This window comes from Caenorhabditis remanei, chromosome III (genome assembly GCF_010183535.1).
Source record: "Caenorhabditis remanei strain PX506 chromosome III, whole genome shotgun sequence".
Classification (NCBI taxonomy): Eukaryota; Metazoa; Nematoda; class Chromadorea; order Rhabditida; family Rhabditidae; genus Caenorhabditis; species Caenorhabditis remanei.
The window spans coordinates 16,851,404-16,871,570 of NC_071330.1; the positions used below are offsets into that span (position 1 = coordinate 16,851,404).

Consider the following 20,167-nt stretch of genomic DNA (forward strand, 5'->3'; position numbering starts at 1 on the left):
ACTGTTTTATTATTATCCGTTCTTTTCCGTTTTCCTGCTAAAATACTCCAAAACGCGCTCCTCTGCACTCACCCCTCGTCTACCACCTGTCCTCATACCTGTTAACGCTCTATTGCCGGCGAGCGGTCGCGTCGCGGTCAATCGGCCGCATAGAGTGTATTGAGTGATCCCATTATTTTTCTGTACCATGAATACTTCGCTACGACTGTTTTTAACCCATTTTCTTGACTTTTCTGCCTGTTTATTCTTGATGCACTTTGTACAAAAAACTGTTATGTTAAATTTTTCAGAACCATCTCATCTGACTATAATCAATATCTGATTGTGCATCACAATCTGAATCATGGCTGACCACGAGGAGCCGAATTTCGCTGAAGCTGTAGTTGGTAACTTGATGCTCAACAAACCTGTAGAGACCATGACAACCACCGAATTGTAAGTGCATTTTTATTGAGTATTATATTTTAAAGGCGCATAGCTCAGAGCCATGCCGAGATTTAAAAAAGTGGTCAATTACAAAAATGGAGATATATATTTGGGGTGAATATAATTTTTGGGATTTTGAAGTTGAGGGGGCGTAGTTACAGGCAGTTAATTTTTTCAATGTTTAATCAGCTACTAGTGTCTGTGAGAGTTTTTCCGTTTTTTTTTAATCTTAAAAATCTCATTTAGAGACAAGATTTTCTTAATTTTGCTCAAAAATCCACCACAATCGTCTTGAACTACATTAAATTTGAGTGTTGAGTCGAAAATGACGTTTTTTTTCAGCTAAGAATCATTCTTTTTCCCGAGATCGACCAATTTCCAGCTAAAAACAGCGTTTTCCGTTTGAAAATTCTATTTTGGAGCTGAAACTTCACATTTAGAGCTTAAAGAGCACCTTTTTGTGCAGAAAAATCACGCTTTTCAGCTGAAAAAATTTACATTTTAAACTGAAAATTCACATTTTGAGCTAGATTTTCACATTTTGAGCTGAAAATTCGCATTTGGAGCCAAGATTTTCTTATTTTTGCTCAAAATTGCCTTAAACTGCATTATAAATGAGTTTTGAGTGAAACAATAACGTCTTTTGAACTAAACATCCGTTTTCACCGAAATCGAGAAATTTCCAGCTGAAAATTGAATTTTCCGTGTGAAAACTCAACTTTTGAGCTTAAAAATTACCTTTTTGTGTTATCAATTTTGGCCGTGTAGTCCTCTCGGGCAAGATTTACACATCCTAAGTTTCTAATAAAAATGAACTAATTTCAGGTTGCTCTATACCTTATTCGGCGATGATATCAAAACCGAGGAGGCCAAAACCGTTGGCCGCATAACCGAGTACCTTGAAGTCCATATTGCTCCCCACAATACCGTCATCGTCTCCTCAAACCTCCAAGATATGACAGACTTCAAGTGGATCGCTGACTGCGTGGTATTCAACTTTGAAGGACAAGAAATCTATAAGGAGACGCCGAATATCACTTCTGAGGTCGAATTTGTTACTCACTGCTTTGAAGTCCTGCATTGCCGTCAAGTAAAGATGTTTCTGGAAGACGGAGTCTCCGGAGATGCCGTCAAGGAGATGTTCTCAAACTTTGAGATATATTCAATTAATACTGAGACTTTTGCTCAACTGGAGCAACTCCTTCTTCTATATGTTCCACCAATTATGGAAATCGGATTGCAAGTCTACCCACCAGCCGACTCCACCCTTCCATTCCCATCTGATACAGACATCGTGGAAAAACAGAAAATATATGAAGGAGATATTCCCGTTAGGCTGGGGCACTTGTTGACTGATCGTTATAAAGTCATAGACGTCAACACGCCGGTATTGAAAAATTACCAGGAACTGGTCAGTATTCTCAGTAGTCTCTGGAATGGGAGAAGTCTGAAGGATGACTTGTGCATCCGATTTTACCACACACATTCTTCACAAAGTCACAGCCAGTACCGGTCACTCACACTTCATACTGTCCTACACCCTATCATGTATTGGTATGATAGGTACGCTCCGAGAGGACTTGCCAAACGCCCTCAGTGCGACTATGAGGATGGTATTCTCCTTTTGAAAATCCCCATGAAGGTCTCTTGTGAAGAGGAGGAGAAACCGACCAGGAAATAACTTTTTTCTAAATCTTATTGCACGTTCTTACAATTGCGCTCTACCGAAACCGAAGAAAACTTTGCATTTCGGTGGAGCGCAGTTGTAAGAAGATTCACCAAAACCCTCCCATCTTTATAAGTTAAAAAACCCCTTATCAATTTTTATGATTTTTTTATGCCAATTCCTAGAAAGTTATCATTTCTCAAAACCACCAATTTTTGAAGAGTCTGGCGTACCTTTGACGCGTTTTTGAACCAAATTTTCCTTACTTCTCACATTTTGTCATTTTTTGTCACTGTTTCCGGCCTTCTGAGCCCATTTTGTTCAATTTTTTGATTTCCCGTCAATAAATCCGAAATAATTATAAATATCATGTTCTGCTTTTGTTATTTCAGAAGAACTATGTAGATACCTGGTTGCTATGGTGAATGAGCCATCTTCTGTTTTACTAAAGGCTCCGTGTGCTCAGCCAGCGTGATGGGGGACGCAGAGTGAAAAACGGAGATTAGAATTCTCAAGTATAATCTCACATGTACTCTCTCCATTTTCATACAAATCTTATTAATCGGGAGAAGCGCCAACAGAATGTTTTGCGTAAAACGGGATAACAATTTTTTTCCGAAAATGTGTTTTAAAGAAGATTTCGCGGGAATTTGGGAGTACAGAGTGGCTATTAAATATTGAGACACGCGTTTTCCTGGATAGAAAAACAAAATCTAGGTTGTACAACGTTGTGACCAGCTTTTGGCAAAAAATTTGAACTTTGATTCTAGTGATCGTGCTCCAGGCTTCCAGGAGGGGATAAAGAAAAGAGTCTACAAAAAATGACGCGTTCGTTATCAGGGCCACACAGACACAAGAAAACAGAGGCTGTTCGGAACTCTTGTGAAATTTCTGGGATCGTACAATTTACATTTTAATGTCAAACCTTTTTGTGCGATAAAAGTATTGACCCTCTAAATATATTTCCACATTATCATTCAGCATTTTCAAACTACATATAAAGTATGCTTCACAAAGAAGAAGAGAAAGAGAGTATACAAAACTGTAAAACATTTTATTGACAAACAAATAACCTTCCATCTTTTTTTCAAGAAAAATTCAAAACTTTCTGAAAGCAATCAGCTCATATTGCTCTTTTTTGTACTCTAATAGAATTGAATGATAAGACGTACTTATTGTTTGCATTTCAATAAAACTTCAACCGAATCATCCGGCAATAAATTTGAAACTTTTACGAATGATAAGGTTGAAACATCACTTTTACACTCTTGAAAGCGATGGAGAGTATCAAAGGTGAGTATAACTTTCTTTTTTTTCCTACTTTTTATTTTTTGAATTCAGAAAATCCACCGATAACAAATCCACCTCCAAAGCATCCATCAACAGAAGATCAACTACCACTAGTCGAAGTTAAACCTTCTTCTGACGATATATCATGGAAACTTTTCAACGTAAGACTATTTGAATTATCTATGAAATGAAATAACTTCAGATCAAAGTGTTCCACAACGAACTCAAATTCGGTTCATCCCATTGTCTTTTAAGACACCAAGGTGATTTTTTCTTCCTCAAAAAGGAGCAGAGAATCATAATGAAAGACATCAACAAAAACTATGAGGATTCTGAGAAGTCTCCAGAATATAAACAAGGATTGGTTGATCAATATAGAAGTGAGTTAGAGTACCGTGCAAAAAATACGAACTTTGTCCCTTTTTTTTTGGTTGAAATCGTCCAACTTTGAGAGGATATTACGGTATCACTAATTGTCGTAAATTATGAATAAATAATACAGAATAAAGATGATACTTCATTTTTGTAGTTGAAAACAGCGAGTTCTATGTCCGTGTCCTACTACGGGCCGGATGGATATTCGTTAATGTGCCGCGGGCCGGGCTAGAAAGACTATTTTGGCCATTTTCGCGTTTTTGGGAACCTTTTCCCGGCCCGCAGCACATTAACGAATAGCCACCCGGCCCGTAGGAGGTCACGGACATAGAACTCGCTGAGATCTACATTTTGATATATTTTTGAGCTCATAATATTGAGTTTGAAGCGAGTTATGCGCCGGCCCGTCTCGTCCCGTTTCGGCCCGTCTCGTCCCGTTTCGGCCCGGTTTGCAAGTATGCAAAATAGTGATTTTTAGTTGTCCCTTTTCGTACAGAAAAGTTGTCAACTACAAAAATAAAGCTCTCCTTTGTTCTGCATGTTTTATATATAAATGAAAAAGGTGTTCGTATTTTTGCACGGTACTGACTATGGTAGAGTATTAAACATGTATAACTTTTTTAAACAGAAACTTTCAATGCGACAAAGACACCTTTTTTGAACCTTTTGAAAAAAATCATCACTGACATCAAACAAACACTCATCACCTTTTCCCGCGATTCAATCATATTAAACTTCCGCCGTTATCTCGACCAAAATGTTGTAAAATACTGGCAAATGGTGTGCTCTGACGGAACAAGACGGAATAAATATGAATTTAATGGAGATGTCAAGCTCATTTCTCTTCATAAATTATGTAAAGAGGACTCCAGAAAATTGAGTACAGAAGATCGTCAGTGGTACGTTTTTGGAAACCAGACAATGATGGATAAAGCAGTTGGAAATCAAGAAGGGATATTTATTGAGTTTACTGAAGATGTCATTGAAAGTCAGAATGGAATTTTCTTGAAATTATTCCGAGATGATAACCCTCGCTGGAAAAATGAAAACGACGAAAAGTTGAAGACCATTTTAAGAAGTAAGAGTATTCACTTTTCTGTTTTAATTTAAAAGAATGGATTCCAGACCTACTGACCTCTTTTAATGATATCGAAATGGAAAAGAAAACTTCTCAGCCACTTGAAACTGGAAGTGTTAAGAAAGGAAACCCAAAGGTGCTCAGGTCAAACAAAAATAACAAAAAACAAGATGGTACAAAGGAACCTGATAACAAAGGTAAGGAATTTTGTATAAAAATGATGTTCTAATCTTGTTCTGTTTGATCACATAGATAATTATTTTGTGTAACAATTTATTTTACTATGACACACTTTCAAAGTTGGGAATTTCCAACTGAAAATGAAAAAGTCAAAATATGATATATTTTTGGCCGGTACTATAATTATCTAATATTATGAAACTTTCAAATTACCGTAAAAACTCTATTTGAGGTGCCCCTCTATTTGAAGTGCCCCTCTAATAGTGGTGCCCCCCGACGGACCATTTGAACAATAGAGGTGCACCCTCTAATTGAGGTGCCCCTCTAATACAGTTGCCCTCCAGCGATTTCCACTTTTCTCTAATATCATCATTAACTGACTTCGAACTGTTCTCTCTCATTGCTATTTCAGCATTTTTGTTGTTAAAAACGTAGTTTGCTATGAAATTCAGGATTTTTTTCAGTTTTTACGTAAAAGTTCGAAAAATTCGGCATAAAAAACTAATGAAATCAAACAAATTTAAAAGATAGTTGGGTATCGAGGACGGGCGAATTCGTCGACGAAAAATAGAGGTGCACCCTCTATTTGAATTGCCCTTCTAATAGAGTTGCACTCCGACGGACCCGTTGAACAATAGAGTTGCATGTACCTCAAATACAGTTTTTTTTAAAAATTATATTGTATTCCAGACCCTTCACACCCAATGGTCCCCTTGAAGCCCGTAAAAAAATAATCAAAAATCCAGGAGTGCCGCCACAAAAGTCGATTGATGAATCGGTTTTACCATCAGATTTGAATAACAACGCACGAAAAACTCTTGATGGAAAGGGTAGCGACCAGAAAAGAATGTGGTTTCATCGACGAAACAAGAAAAAGAGTCACCAACCTGCCAAAGAAAATGGTAGTTTGACAAACTGAATTCTTACTAGGGACGAGTCATGGAGTCAGTTTGAAGATATGGGACGTGACCTATATTATGGAAAAACTGAGAAAACGCAAATTCCAAATATATATTTCAATTTTGCCCTTGAGATCTGGTATAGGAGAAAAATAAGGTTAAAGTTCGGAAAAGTGTCAAATTATTACCTTTGTGACACACAAATGTTTTTTTAAAAATTTTCTTGCAATTTCGTTTTGCCTGTTAAAAAGGTAATAATTCTCTATTTTATCAAACTTCGATCTAGTTTTTCTCGAATACCAGGTCTCGAGGTCAAAAATTGAATAGATATTTGGAATCAGCGTTTTCTCTGATTTCCAATGATATGGGTCATGTCCTATAACTCCACGGTCACTCGACGGCTTTCCCTAGTAAGTTTATCAATAATACAACAAAAACTTTCAGATTCTCTCTATCAAGAGCAAATAGCACCGGAACCGATTCCACTCACCGAATATCAATCGTGTCGCAAAAATAGCGTTATAAGAGCATCTCAACTGTCACTATGCTCACAAGCGTCATCTACGAAGAATAAATCGAGAAATCAAAGAAAGCTTTATTACAGAAACCATATCAAAGAAGAGAAAAAAGAACACGACTGTAAGGAATTTGTTATTAATTATTTTTTTCTGTGCAAGGAAGCTCGCCGCACCCACGTGGCGGCCACGCCCACTCCCTTTTCAACGCGGGACGGAGCGAGCGTTCCTTGCTTGCACTTAAAAATTTGAATTCATAATACATATTTAAAAACAAAGAAACTATTCTTACAGGTCCTCCCATCGGGGAAGGCTCAACAACAAGTAAAAGTATCAAAAGTACTAAAAGTTCCCGAAATGCTCGTGTCAATGATAAGAAAGAAGATTCTACAGCCAAAAGAATCACAAACGAACCTAATTTGGTTCCGGAAACGGAGTAGCCGAAAAATTAGGCACTCATGTCACATCAACTCTACCGCATATATTAGTTGTTTGTTTTCTTATTTAATTTTTCACTTTTTCATTTTTAATAAATGTTTTTATGTTAAAATTGATGGACTTTAATGACCTTAAAAACTGTATATGTATTATAACGACATTTTTCAACTGTCTTCCAGAGAAATTTCGAGATTTCAGAAACTCATAAGAATAAGACGTTCTATTCGTTAATCTAAGGTTATTAATTACAATGATTCTAATTAGAGCCAAAAAACACCCTGATAATCATATTCATGAGCTTTAAGTACAGTTATATCAGTTTTTAGAAATCTCGTACAAAAAAACAAAAAAATTTCCAACTACAAAAGTGATTGTTTAATTTACAATTCCTACAAAACTTGACATTACGGAGCAACAAATTCATTTAAAAAAACTATTTTTCGAGAAAAAACTCAAAACTTTCTGAACCTGACCCTGCACCTTACTTAGGAGACATGTCATCTAGAGGCTAGAAAAAAATTCATTCCCCAACTCCTTTTCCGCTTTCCCTATCAAAAAAATGGCATCCGTGGATTTAAACCAACGAGTCTGGAAGTACAAAGCAAAGGTATTTATAGTCGGGTGTCTCCCAAATTCTGGAATCTAAAATTTCCAGCACCATCTCCTAATATTCTGTGCTTTAAGACTACTTGTCTCTCCAATCGGCTTATTGGGTGCATTTATTGATCAGTGAGTGGGACATCCGGACAAACAGATAGACATTTTTTCATTTTCAGCTCAAAACTCTCGTCTAAGGACAAAAAAGGTGGTCTGGGTGCATTCTCCACGGATATTTTTGGGGCGGTAAGCAAAACTTTTGAATATTTTTTATTTAACATTTATCAAAAATATTTTTTCTCAGATTATCCTTGTGTGCTACTCCCTTCTTGTCTTCAATTGCTGTCTTGGAAGATTCTGGTTCAAATTTTTCTGCAAAATTCACGTACTCGGTCCAATTATTCTTATATGCATAGAAATCACAGATATAATTTGGCCCTCGAAAGTTTTAGGGATTATGATGGATCATGTGAGGGAAAAATGGCCGGCTTATAAGTGTGCGTTTCAGTTTTGGGTCTCGGCACGAAGGAGTATATATAATTCCAGACGGCGTAATCGGTGCCTACATCTCATTCTTCCTTGGTCAACTTATAACTCTCTACCTTGGTATTTGTATGGCCAAGCTACTCGATGAACCTCCGAGACCCCCACCAAGACCGTCTAGGCGTAGAGAAGAAGAGGGAGAAGAGGATAGCGATTCCGATGAAAAAGTGAAGAAAAGTAGTAATAAGAAGGAGGTGACGGAAAAGGTTGATAAATCTGGAAAGTCGGGAAAGCTGGAGAAATCGAAAACGAAGGAAGAGGAATGATTTGAATTACTTTTTTGGTTTATGAACTATTAAGATTTTTTTAAAAAGTAAAAATTTATAACAATGATAACGATAACAGATTTTTTATGTTTTAACGTCAAAACCGTCCAAAACCATTCAACAATCAAGTTTCCCTGTGAGAGACGCAGAGAAACGAAGCATTCTAACTGTCTGCGCTCTGTGGCTACCGTATCTCTTCGTGGTGAATAGATATCAAAAAGTTGTTTATAAACAGTGGTAGCACATTTCACGGCCTACATTTTTGTAGTTGACAATCTTTTGATAGCACTATTCCCCAAGGAGATACAGCGCTTATTAGATCAGGGTCTAAAGGTATAATGTGAGAGAGTGCAGACAGTTAGACTGTCTCGTTTCTTTGCGTCTCTTCTCAGGATGTTTAGTAATACAGAGTGCAAATTGATACTGTAGCTTAAAAGCGCATAACAAAAAAGTTTGCATACCGTTCTTCCAAAAATAACTTCATTTAAAATTCCAAAATAATTATAATTTATCACAACAACTCATCAGTATCATCATTCAAACTGGAGGTGTCAAAACTGGTATGTGCTTGTTTTTGAAGTGGAGACTTTTTGCTGAAATTGAGGAACATTGGATTCAAAATTCAGGAAATTCAAATTTCTAAGATTACCTTAAAGCTTGTAACCGGGTCACGTCGAGATGTGTAGTATCGATTGATTTGGATTTGGATAGGCGGGACGCTTTGACTTTCAGATTGTTCCAGCTGAGTTTTGAGGTACTTGGAAGGAAAGAGGGTTTTCTGGAAACAAAATTTATGAAATGGGTCCCACCACGAAGACTACAGTAATCCCTCAAAACTTACAACCTGCCATTCGAATGAATAGACGATATACTCATGTTCCGCTGCCCCGACTGAAACATTTGCGGTACCGGAAATTCCTGGTGTAGCAGTGCCGAATTTTTCAGCCGCCTCTCTGCCATAGCTGTCTTTTTCTTGTTTCGCGCTAAAAACTCAGAAAATTTCAGATGATTCGATTTCAGAGGGAAAATCTTACAAGACGTCTTCTGATTTATATCTGTATGACCTGTCTGATAGCCAGCATTCCTAAGAATTCCAAGCAGTTCGTAGCGGAATGCACTGATGTCCTTAATTAGATTTAATTACTTAATTGGTCATTTAGAATGGACTTACCTGCTTGATCTCATTGACATCATCTTCCGAGACACCTTCGCTCTGTTGTTTCATTCGTTGCATTTGGGCAATGTAGCGTTGGACAAGGTTCCGGGTGACAAACTGCAACAAGTAGGGTTTTTGGACAGACAAATATAAAAGTTGATAAGAAATTTGAATTTTGTGCCAAAATCTTGTTGAAGAGTGGGTTTCTGACAGAAATGTTGATTTTTTGGCCTAAAGAGCATTTCCACGATTTTCAATGCGGGTTCACCGCCAAAAACTGTCCAAAATTCAGTTTTTCCTACAGGGAATAGGTGTCAGAGCTAATAATTGATGAGAAATTTGAGTTTTGTGTCGAAACTTATTATAGAGTGGTTTTCTGGCAAATTTTGATATTTTTGGGCGGTTTTAGTGAAAATGTAACGAAACAGTACTTCCAGGATTTTCAGTACGAGTTCGATTTCAAAAACTGTCTAAAATTCAGTTAGTTGGACAGAAAATAGGTAACAGGGATAAAAATTGATAACGAATTTGGAAATTGTGTCAAAAGTGATTACAGAGTGGTTTTCTAGCAAAAATTTTGATATTTTGAGCTTTAATTCTTGCCCTTACTATTAGTGATAACTTATCCATGGAGTAAATCAGGCATTTTTTGAATACAGTTAATACAGTTCCAGCATAAAAAGTTGTAAAAAATGCAGTTTACAGGTCCAAAAAATTATTTTGTCTAAATTACAATCACAATTTTAAAACCAGGCATAAAAACTGGTCTAGACTCTTGTTTAGCACGTTTTTTACTAAAATGATTTTGATTTTAGGTTACTGTAGCTTAGAAAGTACGCAAACATCAACTATGTCATACGACAAAAACTCCATTTCCATGAAACGACTTCTGAATTCGAAATTCTGATACAAAACTAGCTAAACCCCACAGCAAATCATTCCTCATTCAGATTTAAAAAACGACGTTCTCACAAAATTCACAAATGTTTCAAAAAGTTACTATAAAATTGTGTTCCGCTGTGGCAAGTTTTCGCACAGTTTTCTGAAATGTTTCGATTATTTTCAATTTCTAAGTAACATACCCGATAGTTGTTCTCCCGGTCGTTCACTGATCTCAGGATTTTTTGGTTCTGAAAATCGAATTACGCTATGTTGATTTACGGAGACACCTACCCTCATACTTTTCTGCTTCCCAGGCTGTTGAAGTTTCGTGCAGTTGCATAACTTCTTGGTGAGGTAATTAAGGCAATAATATATAGATTTTGGTGACGGTACTATATTAAAGGGAGGTGGTAATGTAGCGGTATCATCGAAGTATTCTGAAATTTCAAAAATTATATTTTCAGGACAAAGGCACACTTTTCACAACCGCGCTCAATCGAAACCAAAGAGAATTTCGATGGAGCAAAAGAAACTGTAAAACTCACCCAAAAACAGTCGACTCCTTGCAAACTTCCACTCGATATCCGCTTGATCAGAGATGTATTGATATGAGTTACTCATCATAGCAATTAACATGTTTAATAGAACAATTATGGAGCAACAGCAGTAACTTCCGAATATTGTTTTGCCAGTCCACTCGGATAGGAAGTGATCCTCTTTCAGACGGAAATGGGTAAGGTCTACCAGGCCAAAGAGCGCCCAGAATAGGGTTTCCGCGGTGTGGTAGATGCTGAAAAAGGTATTTTAGAGAAAATCTATTATAAAACATTTCAGATTCGGAATCCACGAACTCAAAAGTGTCAGAGTTCAAATTCTTGAGTTGTTTGGAAAAAGGCACTTCGAGGAATTCCTTGGTTAGCCGATCCTAACTGTTCTTGACCGATCTTAACCAATCTTAGCCGATCTTAACTAATTTTAAACAATATCAGCCGATCTCGGCCAATCATAAGCGATCTTATCCCAAAAATTCTTACCTATTGTTAACACAGATATTTCCAGATAATTTCCCCCCAATTCCTCACCTTGAGCACGACTTATACTTATCATCACACGACTCTTTCAAATGTTCATACTTGTAGCTCAACGACTTTTCATTCTTATATTGTTCATACAGATTACACTCATTTTGCCGCATAGAGGCGTAATACCTAAATTTTTAGGGTTTTCCAGGGAATACCAGATTATTTTTCTTACCATAACAACTGATTAAGTCCACATGCAAATGCAAATAGGACCAGTGCGTAGACCATAAAAAATTTGACAATATCGATTACCATTCTTCCTGAAAAGTTAAATGTTGTATTATTTTCATAATTCTGACACCAACCTAAAGAAATCTTGAGCGGTCCAAGATGGGGACTAACTGTAAAAATATGGACCAGTTTCAATGATGAGAAAATGTTTGCCGTGGCAAAAAAACACTCGCTTAGTAGTGTTGGATCCCACGCGTCCCAATCTCTACGTGGCAGGTGACGGGCGATGTGCACGGAGTTTGGTTGTAGGGCTTCTATTTCGACCTGGAATAAATTTTTTGGTTGAGAGAGGGAGATATTTGGATTGGGCTAGCTGAGAGTTTTCAGAAAAGTATAATCATGGCGGATTCATTTTTTATTGCGATTTTTGTGGTGTTACCCAAAAAAACTCATTTGAAAGGTCTTCTTTCAAATAACTCAAGATTTTGGTCCCTGACACTTTCAAGTCCGTAGATTCGAATCTGTGTTAAAACTCTGCTAAATCTTTCTGTGAGCCGAGTTATGACCCGTCAAACATTGGAAAAGTAAACCTGCTTTACCATAAGAAAAGTTTAACGGCTCAAAACTCGACTCGCAGAAGGATTTAGCAGAATTTTATTACATATTCGGATTCTACGAACTCGAAAGTATCAGAGGCCAAATTCTTCAGTCGTTTGAAAAAGGACACTTTGAAGACTTTCAGAAAATCATAGTCATGAAATGTTTTTCGTGGCAGGACTCGAAATTGCTGAAATGTTTTAGAGGGTAGTCATGATTATAGGTATTTGAAAGGTCCTAAAATACAGGTTTCAAAAATAACAGGTACAGATAGACCTATGAATAGAGAGATAAGACCATTTTTATATTTTGAATTTTTTCTTCAAAAGTTTTTGCGGTGAGACCTAAAATATTTAGTTTTTCCAAAACCAGCTCATGAAATGGTCTAATCACATTAAGTTTGAAAATCTAAGCCTTCTCGCGCTTTTCCGATTTCACAAACCATTTAAAACACTGAAAAATAACAGAATTTGACCCAAAATCGACAGAATACAAAAAAATCTGCTGGAAATCGCTAAATATGGCTTTCAGTTTAAAATATGTTAAATAAATAATTTTTAAATGTTTTTAAACTGAAATAACTTTGAAAATTGCATTGTCGAGCTCAGAAACGTCTAAAATTGCTCTCGGCACTAATTTCCAATCAGAAATGACAACAACTCGACTTTCAGCCATTTCTGTCTCAAAAAACCTTTAAAAATCAGAAAGTCCGTTTTTCAGCATGAAAACAAGCTGAAAATTGTGGTTTTACTATAAAAATTGCACCAAATTTAAACATTTTGATGAACAATTTTCGTTAATAGCAAAATTCATTAAAAATTTTGAAATGCAAACAAAAAACACTAACCTGCACATAAGAAACCACTCTCAACGCCGTCGTGCACAAATACAACGAATTTGTGATAAAATCCAAAATATTCCACAAATTGCGGCAATAATTGTAAAGTCCGCACTCCCATAATTGTTTAATTTCAACCCATATTAGTCCTGCAATTATTTTCAATTTTTAGATATTCCAACAACATGTGGCTTACCTAGTACCCATAAAAATATTGCACATTCTATAACTGTCGGTGGTGGTCCACGTGTCTCTTTTCGATCCACGTCATCTGTTCGGAGGAGGTTGTCGATGACGTTCATACGTTGGCTAGCCATGATTAGGAGGACTGGAAAGAATGGTGTTTGAAGAGTTTAAAGGTGGATGGGAGGAGCCTAATCTGGCAAGATAAGCCATGTTTATATTTTTAGAAAAACAACAGAATATGTAACAATTTTTGGGTTAACATCGTCTGAGATCGGTGAACATTGGCTGAGATCGGTTAAGATTGATTATGATTGGCTAACAATAGGAGTCCTCCAAGTCTCCTATTCTAGAATTTGGACCCTAACACATTCTAGTCCGTAGATTCCGAATTTGAAATAAAATTTTGAAAAATCCTTCTGTGAGACTAGTTATAACCTGTTAAACTATGTGACTCGGATACTTTAGTAATTTGGTCAGTGTAAGATGGTCAGTGTGTGTGTAGATATCAAAAACTCACTCAAAAAGAAAATATAACTCCCAGAATGCGACAAAAACTTGATGAACGGCTTCTTGGCAAACTGTCCCATTGACGAATGTGGGGCCAGGAGGTAGACCAATGAGAATAGCGGGAAACTCATCATTCCGAGCAAATAGAAGATTAGCTGGAATATGAGAATGTTGGTTGGGGGTACTGTATAGCTACCAACCTTGTAAATGAAATTCGTGCACCTCACTGACTCCACGCCCTCATACCAGATGTCGAGGAGGAGTTGCTGGCAGTTGGGATGGGCGACGAACTGAAAATTGGAATATTTTAGGTATTTTTTATGGGAAATATGGAAAATTGTGGTTAGTTTAAGGTAAAAAACAGTGAAAATTTTGTAAATTAGTAAAGTTATGGATTTTCGAAACTTTTCGAAAATCTTATTGAAAATTCAACTGACATAAGACAGATGTCACTGTAACTATGCCTAGGTTCTTTTTAATCATATCCCAGATTCTAAATCCTTAATCAACTCACCCTTTTCTGCGACAACTGAATCGCCAATTTCAGTCTTGCCAACTTCTCCGGATTCCCTCCGTTCGCAGAGGTGACATCATGCCACGCATTGGTGGTGTGATTCAGGACGACTTCGAGTTCTTTGGAGCCACGGACTTGGTCGAGCATGTGTACACAAAATTTTTGGCACTTTTGGGAGAGTTCCTGGGAAGAAACAGTTACTTTTTGAGATTTTGCTCACTAGAGAAGGTAATGGAGTCTGTTTGGAGTTATAGTACGCGACTTATATCATTGGAATGCTGCGAAAACGCTAATTCCAAGTATATATTCATTATTTGCAATCGAACTCTGGTATTCTAGAAAAAAGGGGTGCAAGTTGGCACAGGTCGGTAAGGTTTGATCTTATTTTTCTTGAATACCAGGCCTCGAGGGCGAAAATTGATTATTTATTTGGAATCAGCGTTTTCTCAGCTTTCCAATGAAATAAGTCACGTGCCATATCTCCAAACTGACTCCATGATCTTTCCTAGTCAGTGTTACCTCATAATCCGTTCTGAATTCATTCTCAATGAACGACAACCTCTTCAACTCCCAACTCAATTCGAATGCATACAAAATAGGATCCCTGGCAGACAAACAGATCAAGGAGGGACTTGTCAAAGCCCTATAGGCATTTATCCGAGACCTGGACAACCTCAATGAATCCTCTTCTCTTGCCACATAACACTCGGGGCAACTGCATCGGACGTCGTGGGGGTGGGGTACTGTACCCTTCTTGTCGAGGAATAGTTTGATGCATTCGTAGTTGTCTTTATGGGCGGCTAGGACGATAGGCGTGATGTCTGGGGTAAAGGCGGAGTGCTCGGTGATTTCTACTCCTTGCCGCTGGAAATTTAATGTTTTATGAACAGTTCCGTGCAGGAAGATATACAATTTAGCATTTTTCAGTTGAAAATGATCACCAGAGTGATGGTCCCACAAAGTAAATTATGCATAAACCATACAGAACAAAGGTAGACCTTCATTTTTGTAGTTAATAACTTTTTTGTGCCGACACTCCCTAGAGAGTTATGGTCATTTTAAGGGGAAAGCTCAAAAATCACTCTATTTTGCACTGGACGATTTGAGGGAGAAATTACTTTGTCGATATGTATGTATCTTGTTAGAAAGTGTTCGTACAAAAAAAGTTGTCTACTGCAAAAATGGAGCACTATTTCTCAATTTCCTAACTAGAAATTTAATTTAACAAAATTATAGATTTTCGAAAATTCAAAACCTTGCATTCAACCAATATATCAATTTCCGCTAAATATGTTTTTAACCCTAAAAAACCCGCAATTTTACGAAACCTCGCAGAAGGAAATCAGAAATTAATCAATTTCACCGAATCCCTCATATCTTCATTAATTATGACTAAACTTCAATTTTACCAAAATTTTTCGACGTAGAGCTTCCAGAAAAATATAATCATGCTCACTGTGTTATTTTCCCTACAAAACTACCGTAACCTAGTCTGCTGTAGTTTTTCGCGGTAAGACCCAAAGCTTAAAGGTCACCACCTCGGAACAGTTCTTACTACTGCGCTCCACCGAAATACCCTTGTCTCTATTTCTCTGAGTCTCTTAATTTCACCCACAATTTTTTTCGGTTTCGGTAGAGCGCGGTTGTAAGAAGCCCAACTCACCTCGGCATCGAACTTGTCCATTTTCTCCAAATGCTCCACAATAATCTCAACAGCTTCCACGTTCTCCTCTCCAATCGCGTATAATATCGCGTCACCTGTCTGGAAATCAATACTATCAATATATAAATCAAAAATCCCGAAAAATTTCGAAAGAGCGAACGGCGGATCGGAAATTAAATTTTTATAACCACCACTGCTGCATATGCGTCAAAATCTTCAAATTTTTTAAAATTCAAAACAAAATTTCGAGAAAAAGGCTTCCCTCCCTGCTTATTTGGGCTTCATGTATGTGTAAATATGATATTTTTCAAAAAAATATAATAAAATGAAATAAAAAATGAAAAAATACGAGAAGAAAACGAAACCTCAATATTGTGGTCCAGCAGTAACTCGATCATCTCAATGTTCTCGTTTTCGATGGCGATGAGGAGAGCGTTTCTGGAAAGAAAAAAGAAATGGGGAAAGGCGAGAAAAGGAATGCGAAAAAAAAACGAGAATTTCTGCAAATTTTTTTTGCAAAGTTTTTTGTGCAGTTTTAGACATTTAGTACAACCAATTTGAGCAAAGCAGATATATACTTATTTATTGAAATCAGGAGATCGGGAGCTTTCAGAAATGTATAATCAAATCTATGCTCTAAAAATTTGGTTTTCGAGAAGAATTCAGATTTCTACCAAATTCAGAAAAAATTGAAATTTGGAACTCAGTAGAACAAGAGCTTTCAGAAAAGTATAATCATGATATACTTTTGAAATTTTCGATTTCTGACTAACCTATATGCGCCTTTAAATGCCGGATTTTCAACATTTCTTCGAAAATCTGTAACTTGATTGAATTCGAAGTAATCAAGATAGTTTTCAGTCCAAAAAATACTCAAATTATCTGAAAAATTCAATTTTTTATTTTTAATCGAAAAAACTTAAATAACTTTGCCACGTTTTCAGATACCTAAGAAACGTCATGCAGTTTGGAGATTTGGAATATTTCAAATATATATTCAGTTTTTGCCCTCGATACCTATTATCGAAATAAAAAAGTTCCGACATTTTTTCCTCGTCGGTGTTTGCGGACTCAAGCCAAAATTATCAAATTTTGGCTTGAGTCCGCAAACACCGAGGGGGAAAAAATGTCGGAACTTTTTTGTTGCGACAATAGTATTCGAAGAAAAAGGTCAAAGTTTGAAAAAATAGAGAATTATTACCTTTTTAACACATGAAAACAAAAAAATCAAAATTTTCCAAACGTTGACCTTGTTTTTCTCGAAAGCCAGATTTCTAGAGCAAAAACTGAATATATATTTATAAATCAGCGTATTTTCAGCTTTACAATGGTATAGGTCACAAACTATTATATATTTCCAAACCGAGTTTGTGACTTTCCCTAGTTAGCCTAAATTTTTCAAGGTATAATTAAGGTTTTCGAAAAGTTCCCAGCCTTCCAAGTTTTCTCCTTACAGCCTCCTTACACTCACCTTCCCAACGGATCCAAACAATTAATATTAAAATTTTCCGTCGAAATGCCGGCCAACAACTTGCGGACACTTCCAATATCTCCCCGCTCGCAAGACAACAGAAACTGCTTCTCTCGAAGACGTGAACTATCTGAATCCATCCACGACGTGCTCCCACCATCCTTCTCTCCATCGTCCTCTATCATTCTGAATTCTGATACTGACACTGATGATGACATATGTATATATAAAGGGGAAAGGCTGAAAATGATGAAAATATATCAAAAAAAATAAATATCCGAGGAAAAAGGAAAGAAGAGCAAGTAACAAACAGAAATATGATATATATGTATCAATTTTTGACCAAAAAAAGAAATTTTTTCAGAATTTTTTTTATTTCTGCATCAGGGATCTACTAAAGAGCACAAAGACTTGCCAGCCGGCACATTATGCGTTTTAAAACACACATTTTTCGATTCTATCTCTCTCTCTCTCTCTTGTGATGGCTCATAATTTTTCGTCGCCGTCTACTCCAACAAGTTTTCGACGATTATATGACACTTAGTGGTGAGAGGGGACAAAAAAGAAGAAGAGATAGAAAAATAATTGGGAAGATCTAGTCAAGTTTAATTAATTTTATTAGTAACGTATATGAACTTTAATTATGAAAAAAACCAAATTTTAAACTCGCTTTCAAAAAAGTATAGTCATGACTCATGGCTATGTTCTTGGATGGTTTTTGCATAAAATCTGATTTATCCGGATCCCGAAAAATAAGGTTAATTGGAAATAATTACTCACAATCACATTCTCATAATCCAATTTTTCGTGTTGAAATACCAACTTTCAGTCATTCTGGATTATTTCAGTCATTTCAGTTTGAGTCATCTCAGTTATTTCAGTCAGCTTAGGCACAATTTGAGGAAAATAACTCCAAACCAGGTTCTCAGAAAATACCTAATCAGTTTCTATTGATATTAAATAGGTCATGTTTATACTCATTCGAAAGATCGAGTCATGCCTAATAGGAAAATTTAGTAATAAAACTTTCTCACAATAAAACTATCCCATTTTACAAATATACTAGTTTCTAAAACTTTCCAAAAAACTCTAACCTTGTTGGGTTTTCAAATTTCCGGTAGATTTTTGGTGGACGCCGGTGGTCGAGGGGAGGAGAAATGAAAGAACTATGTATCTTAAGAAAAGATGATGACGTAAAACTAGCACAGTTTTGAATAATTTAAGAAACGGCTACAGTAAGTCAAGAAGTTTCAGAAAAAGAGACAGAGGCATAAAAAATTGTTCAAAAACATGACAAACTTGACGAGTCAGACCTAAATATCTCCTAAAGAGTTCATTGAAATCCGTTTTACCAACAGAATTTGGTAGAAATCTGACAAATCTTACTAGGGAAGGTCATGGAGTCAGTTATAGGGCGTGGCCTATATCATTGGAAAGTTGAAGAAACGCTTATTCCAAATATTTATTCAATTTTTGCTCAGGATGACTGGTATTCAAAAAAAGTGCGGTTAAAGTTTGAAGAATAATGGAAAAAATTGCAAAAACATTTTTCTCGTATCCCGATTTTTGAACTCGTTTTTCTCGAAAACCAGGCCTCAAGGGCAAAAATTAAATACATTTTGGAATCAGCGAGTTCTCAGCTTTCCAATGATATAAGTCACGTCCCATATCTCCAAACTGATTCCATGACCTTCTCTAGTTAGCCGATCTCAACTGATCAAACTTAGTTAGACAATCGTAAACGATCTCAGCCGATCTCAGAGAGATCCGTCTTACCAATTGAATTTGCTAAAAATCTGATAACTTTCAGTTTTATACTCATTTTGACGGTGCTCCTAACTTTCGAACTACAAAAATACCAGCTCCCATTCCAAAATATCTCCCAGACACCTCAATAAACTGCTCAAACCTCAAACCTCAATAAAAACCTCAAAATGTGAAATCACAGAATCACAGAAAGAGTGTCATCAAATGTCATCTCCCCTCTGTCCTGGAAAAACAAAAAGAAATAATGAAAAATGTTTCATTAGGGCAAATGATGGGTGTGCCCTCCTTCCCCGTCCTCCATCATGATTTGGGGGTGCTCCAGAAGGCAGAAAAAGGGAAGAATGCTTCTTCTGGAGCACAAGAGAGAGAGAGAGAGAGAGCAAAAATTGGAAAACGAAGAAGAAGAGATAACAGAATTTCGCACATCTTCTAGTTTTTTTCTCACAAAGCTTATGGAAGGGAAGGCGACGGAGAAGAAGAAGGAGGAGACACGAAATAAATTGAATTTCAAATAAAAAAGAAGAGTGTTGGGGCACAAAGTAGGTGGGGGGGGGGGGGGGGACAGAATTCAATCGAAGATGAAGAGTATTTGGGGAGGGCTAACTTAGTTGGGAGTGGGGAGGAGGTGACAAATTGTTCGGTTTTACAATTATTTCTCGGCAGCTGGAAATGAGTGATGAGAAGGGGGAACTGGGGTATCTGGGAATCTATGGATAAAGGGGACCTTGGCTCGAGAAAATAAGAAAGAATCAGGGATTTAAATTGGTTGAAATCGGTTAAGATCGGCTGAGATCGGCTGAGATTGGTTGAGATTGTCTATTGAGAAAATTTAGAACCCTAAAGAGAACGGTAAGAAAGCTCACGGATTGGTCAAAAAGATCATTCTGAAAATAGATTTTCTGGAACCAAGGACGTTCTAAGGATTTTACTGACCAGCTAAAAGGTATAACTTTTCAAATTTTCAGTTTCACGAGGTACCTATGCATTCAATTACCCTATACACTCAATTTTAGTGGGGTATGCAGAACAAACATAGAGCTTCATTTTTGTAGTTGACAAC

General features: G+C 36.8%; 4 protein-coding genes across 4 annotated transcripts; 3 read left to right on the forward strand and 1 right to left on the reverse strand.

Annotated features, from left to right (window-relative positions):
- Positions 1–343: 343 nt before the first annotated feature.
- On the forward strand, positions 344–2,107 carry GCK72_011725 (uncharacterized protein; the record flags this gene model as incomplete). Its single annotated transcript, XM_003093786.2, has 2 exons — positions 344–435; positions 1,252–2,107. 2 exons carry the CDS (start codon positions 344–346, stop codon positions 2,105–2,107), a joined length of 948 nt encoding a protein of 315 aa, XP_003093834.2.
- A 1,262-nt stretch (positions 2,108–3,369) lies between these two features.
- GCK72_011726 (uncharacterized protein) lies at positions 3,370–6,869 on the forward strand (the record flags this gene model as incomplete). Its single annotated transcript, XM_053728642.1, has 8 exons — positions 3,370–3,385; positions 3,434–3,501; positions 3,585–3,762; positions 4,644–4,835; positions 4,883–5,032; positions 5,762–5,917; positions 6,359–6,553; positions 6,724–6,869. The coding sequence occupies 8 exons, from the start codon at positions 3,370–3,372 to the stop codon at positions 6,867–6,869; spliced, it is 1,101 nt and encodes a 366-aa protein (XP_053588219.1).
- Positions 6,870–7,426: 557 nt separating this feature from the next.
- On the forward strand, positions 7,427–8,273 carry GCK72_011727 (uncharacterized protein; the record flags this gene model as incomplete). Its single annotated transcript, XM_003093007.2, has 5 exons — positions 7,427–7,474; positions 7,523–7,596; positions 7,644–7,710; positions 7,769–7,961; positions 8,011–8,273. The coding sequence occupies 5 exons, from the start codon at positions 7,427–7,429 to the stop codon at positions 8,271–8,273; spliced, it is 645 nt and encodes a 214-aa protein (XP_003093055.2).
- Positions 8,274–8,784: 511 nt separating this feature from the next.
- Positions 8,785–17,525, reverse strand: GCK72_011728 (uncharacterized protein; the record flags this gene model as incomplete). Its single annotated transcript, XM_053728643.1, has 20 exons — positions 8,785–8,866; positions 8,923–9,051; positions 9,115–9,256; positions 9,308–9,398; positions 9,445–9,546; positions 10,512–10,559; positions 10,603–10,748; positions 10,857–11,101; positions 11,394–11,519; positions 11,566–11,653; positions 11,699–11,888; positions 13,009–13,148; positions 13,196–13,327; positions 13,703–13,847; positions 13,893–13,982; positions 14,207–14,389; positions 14,726–15,070; positions 15,870–15,968; positions 16,235–16,307; positions 17,341–17,525. 20 exons carry the CDS (start codon positions 17,523–17,525, stop codon positions 8,785–8,787), a joined length of 2,781 nt encoding a protein of 926 aa, XP_053588220.1.
- Between the last annotated feature and the right edge of the window lie 2,642 nt (positions 17,526–20,167).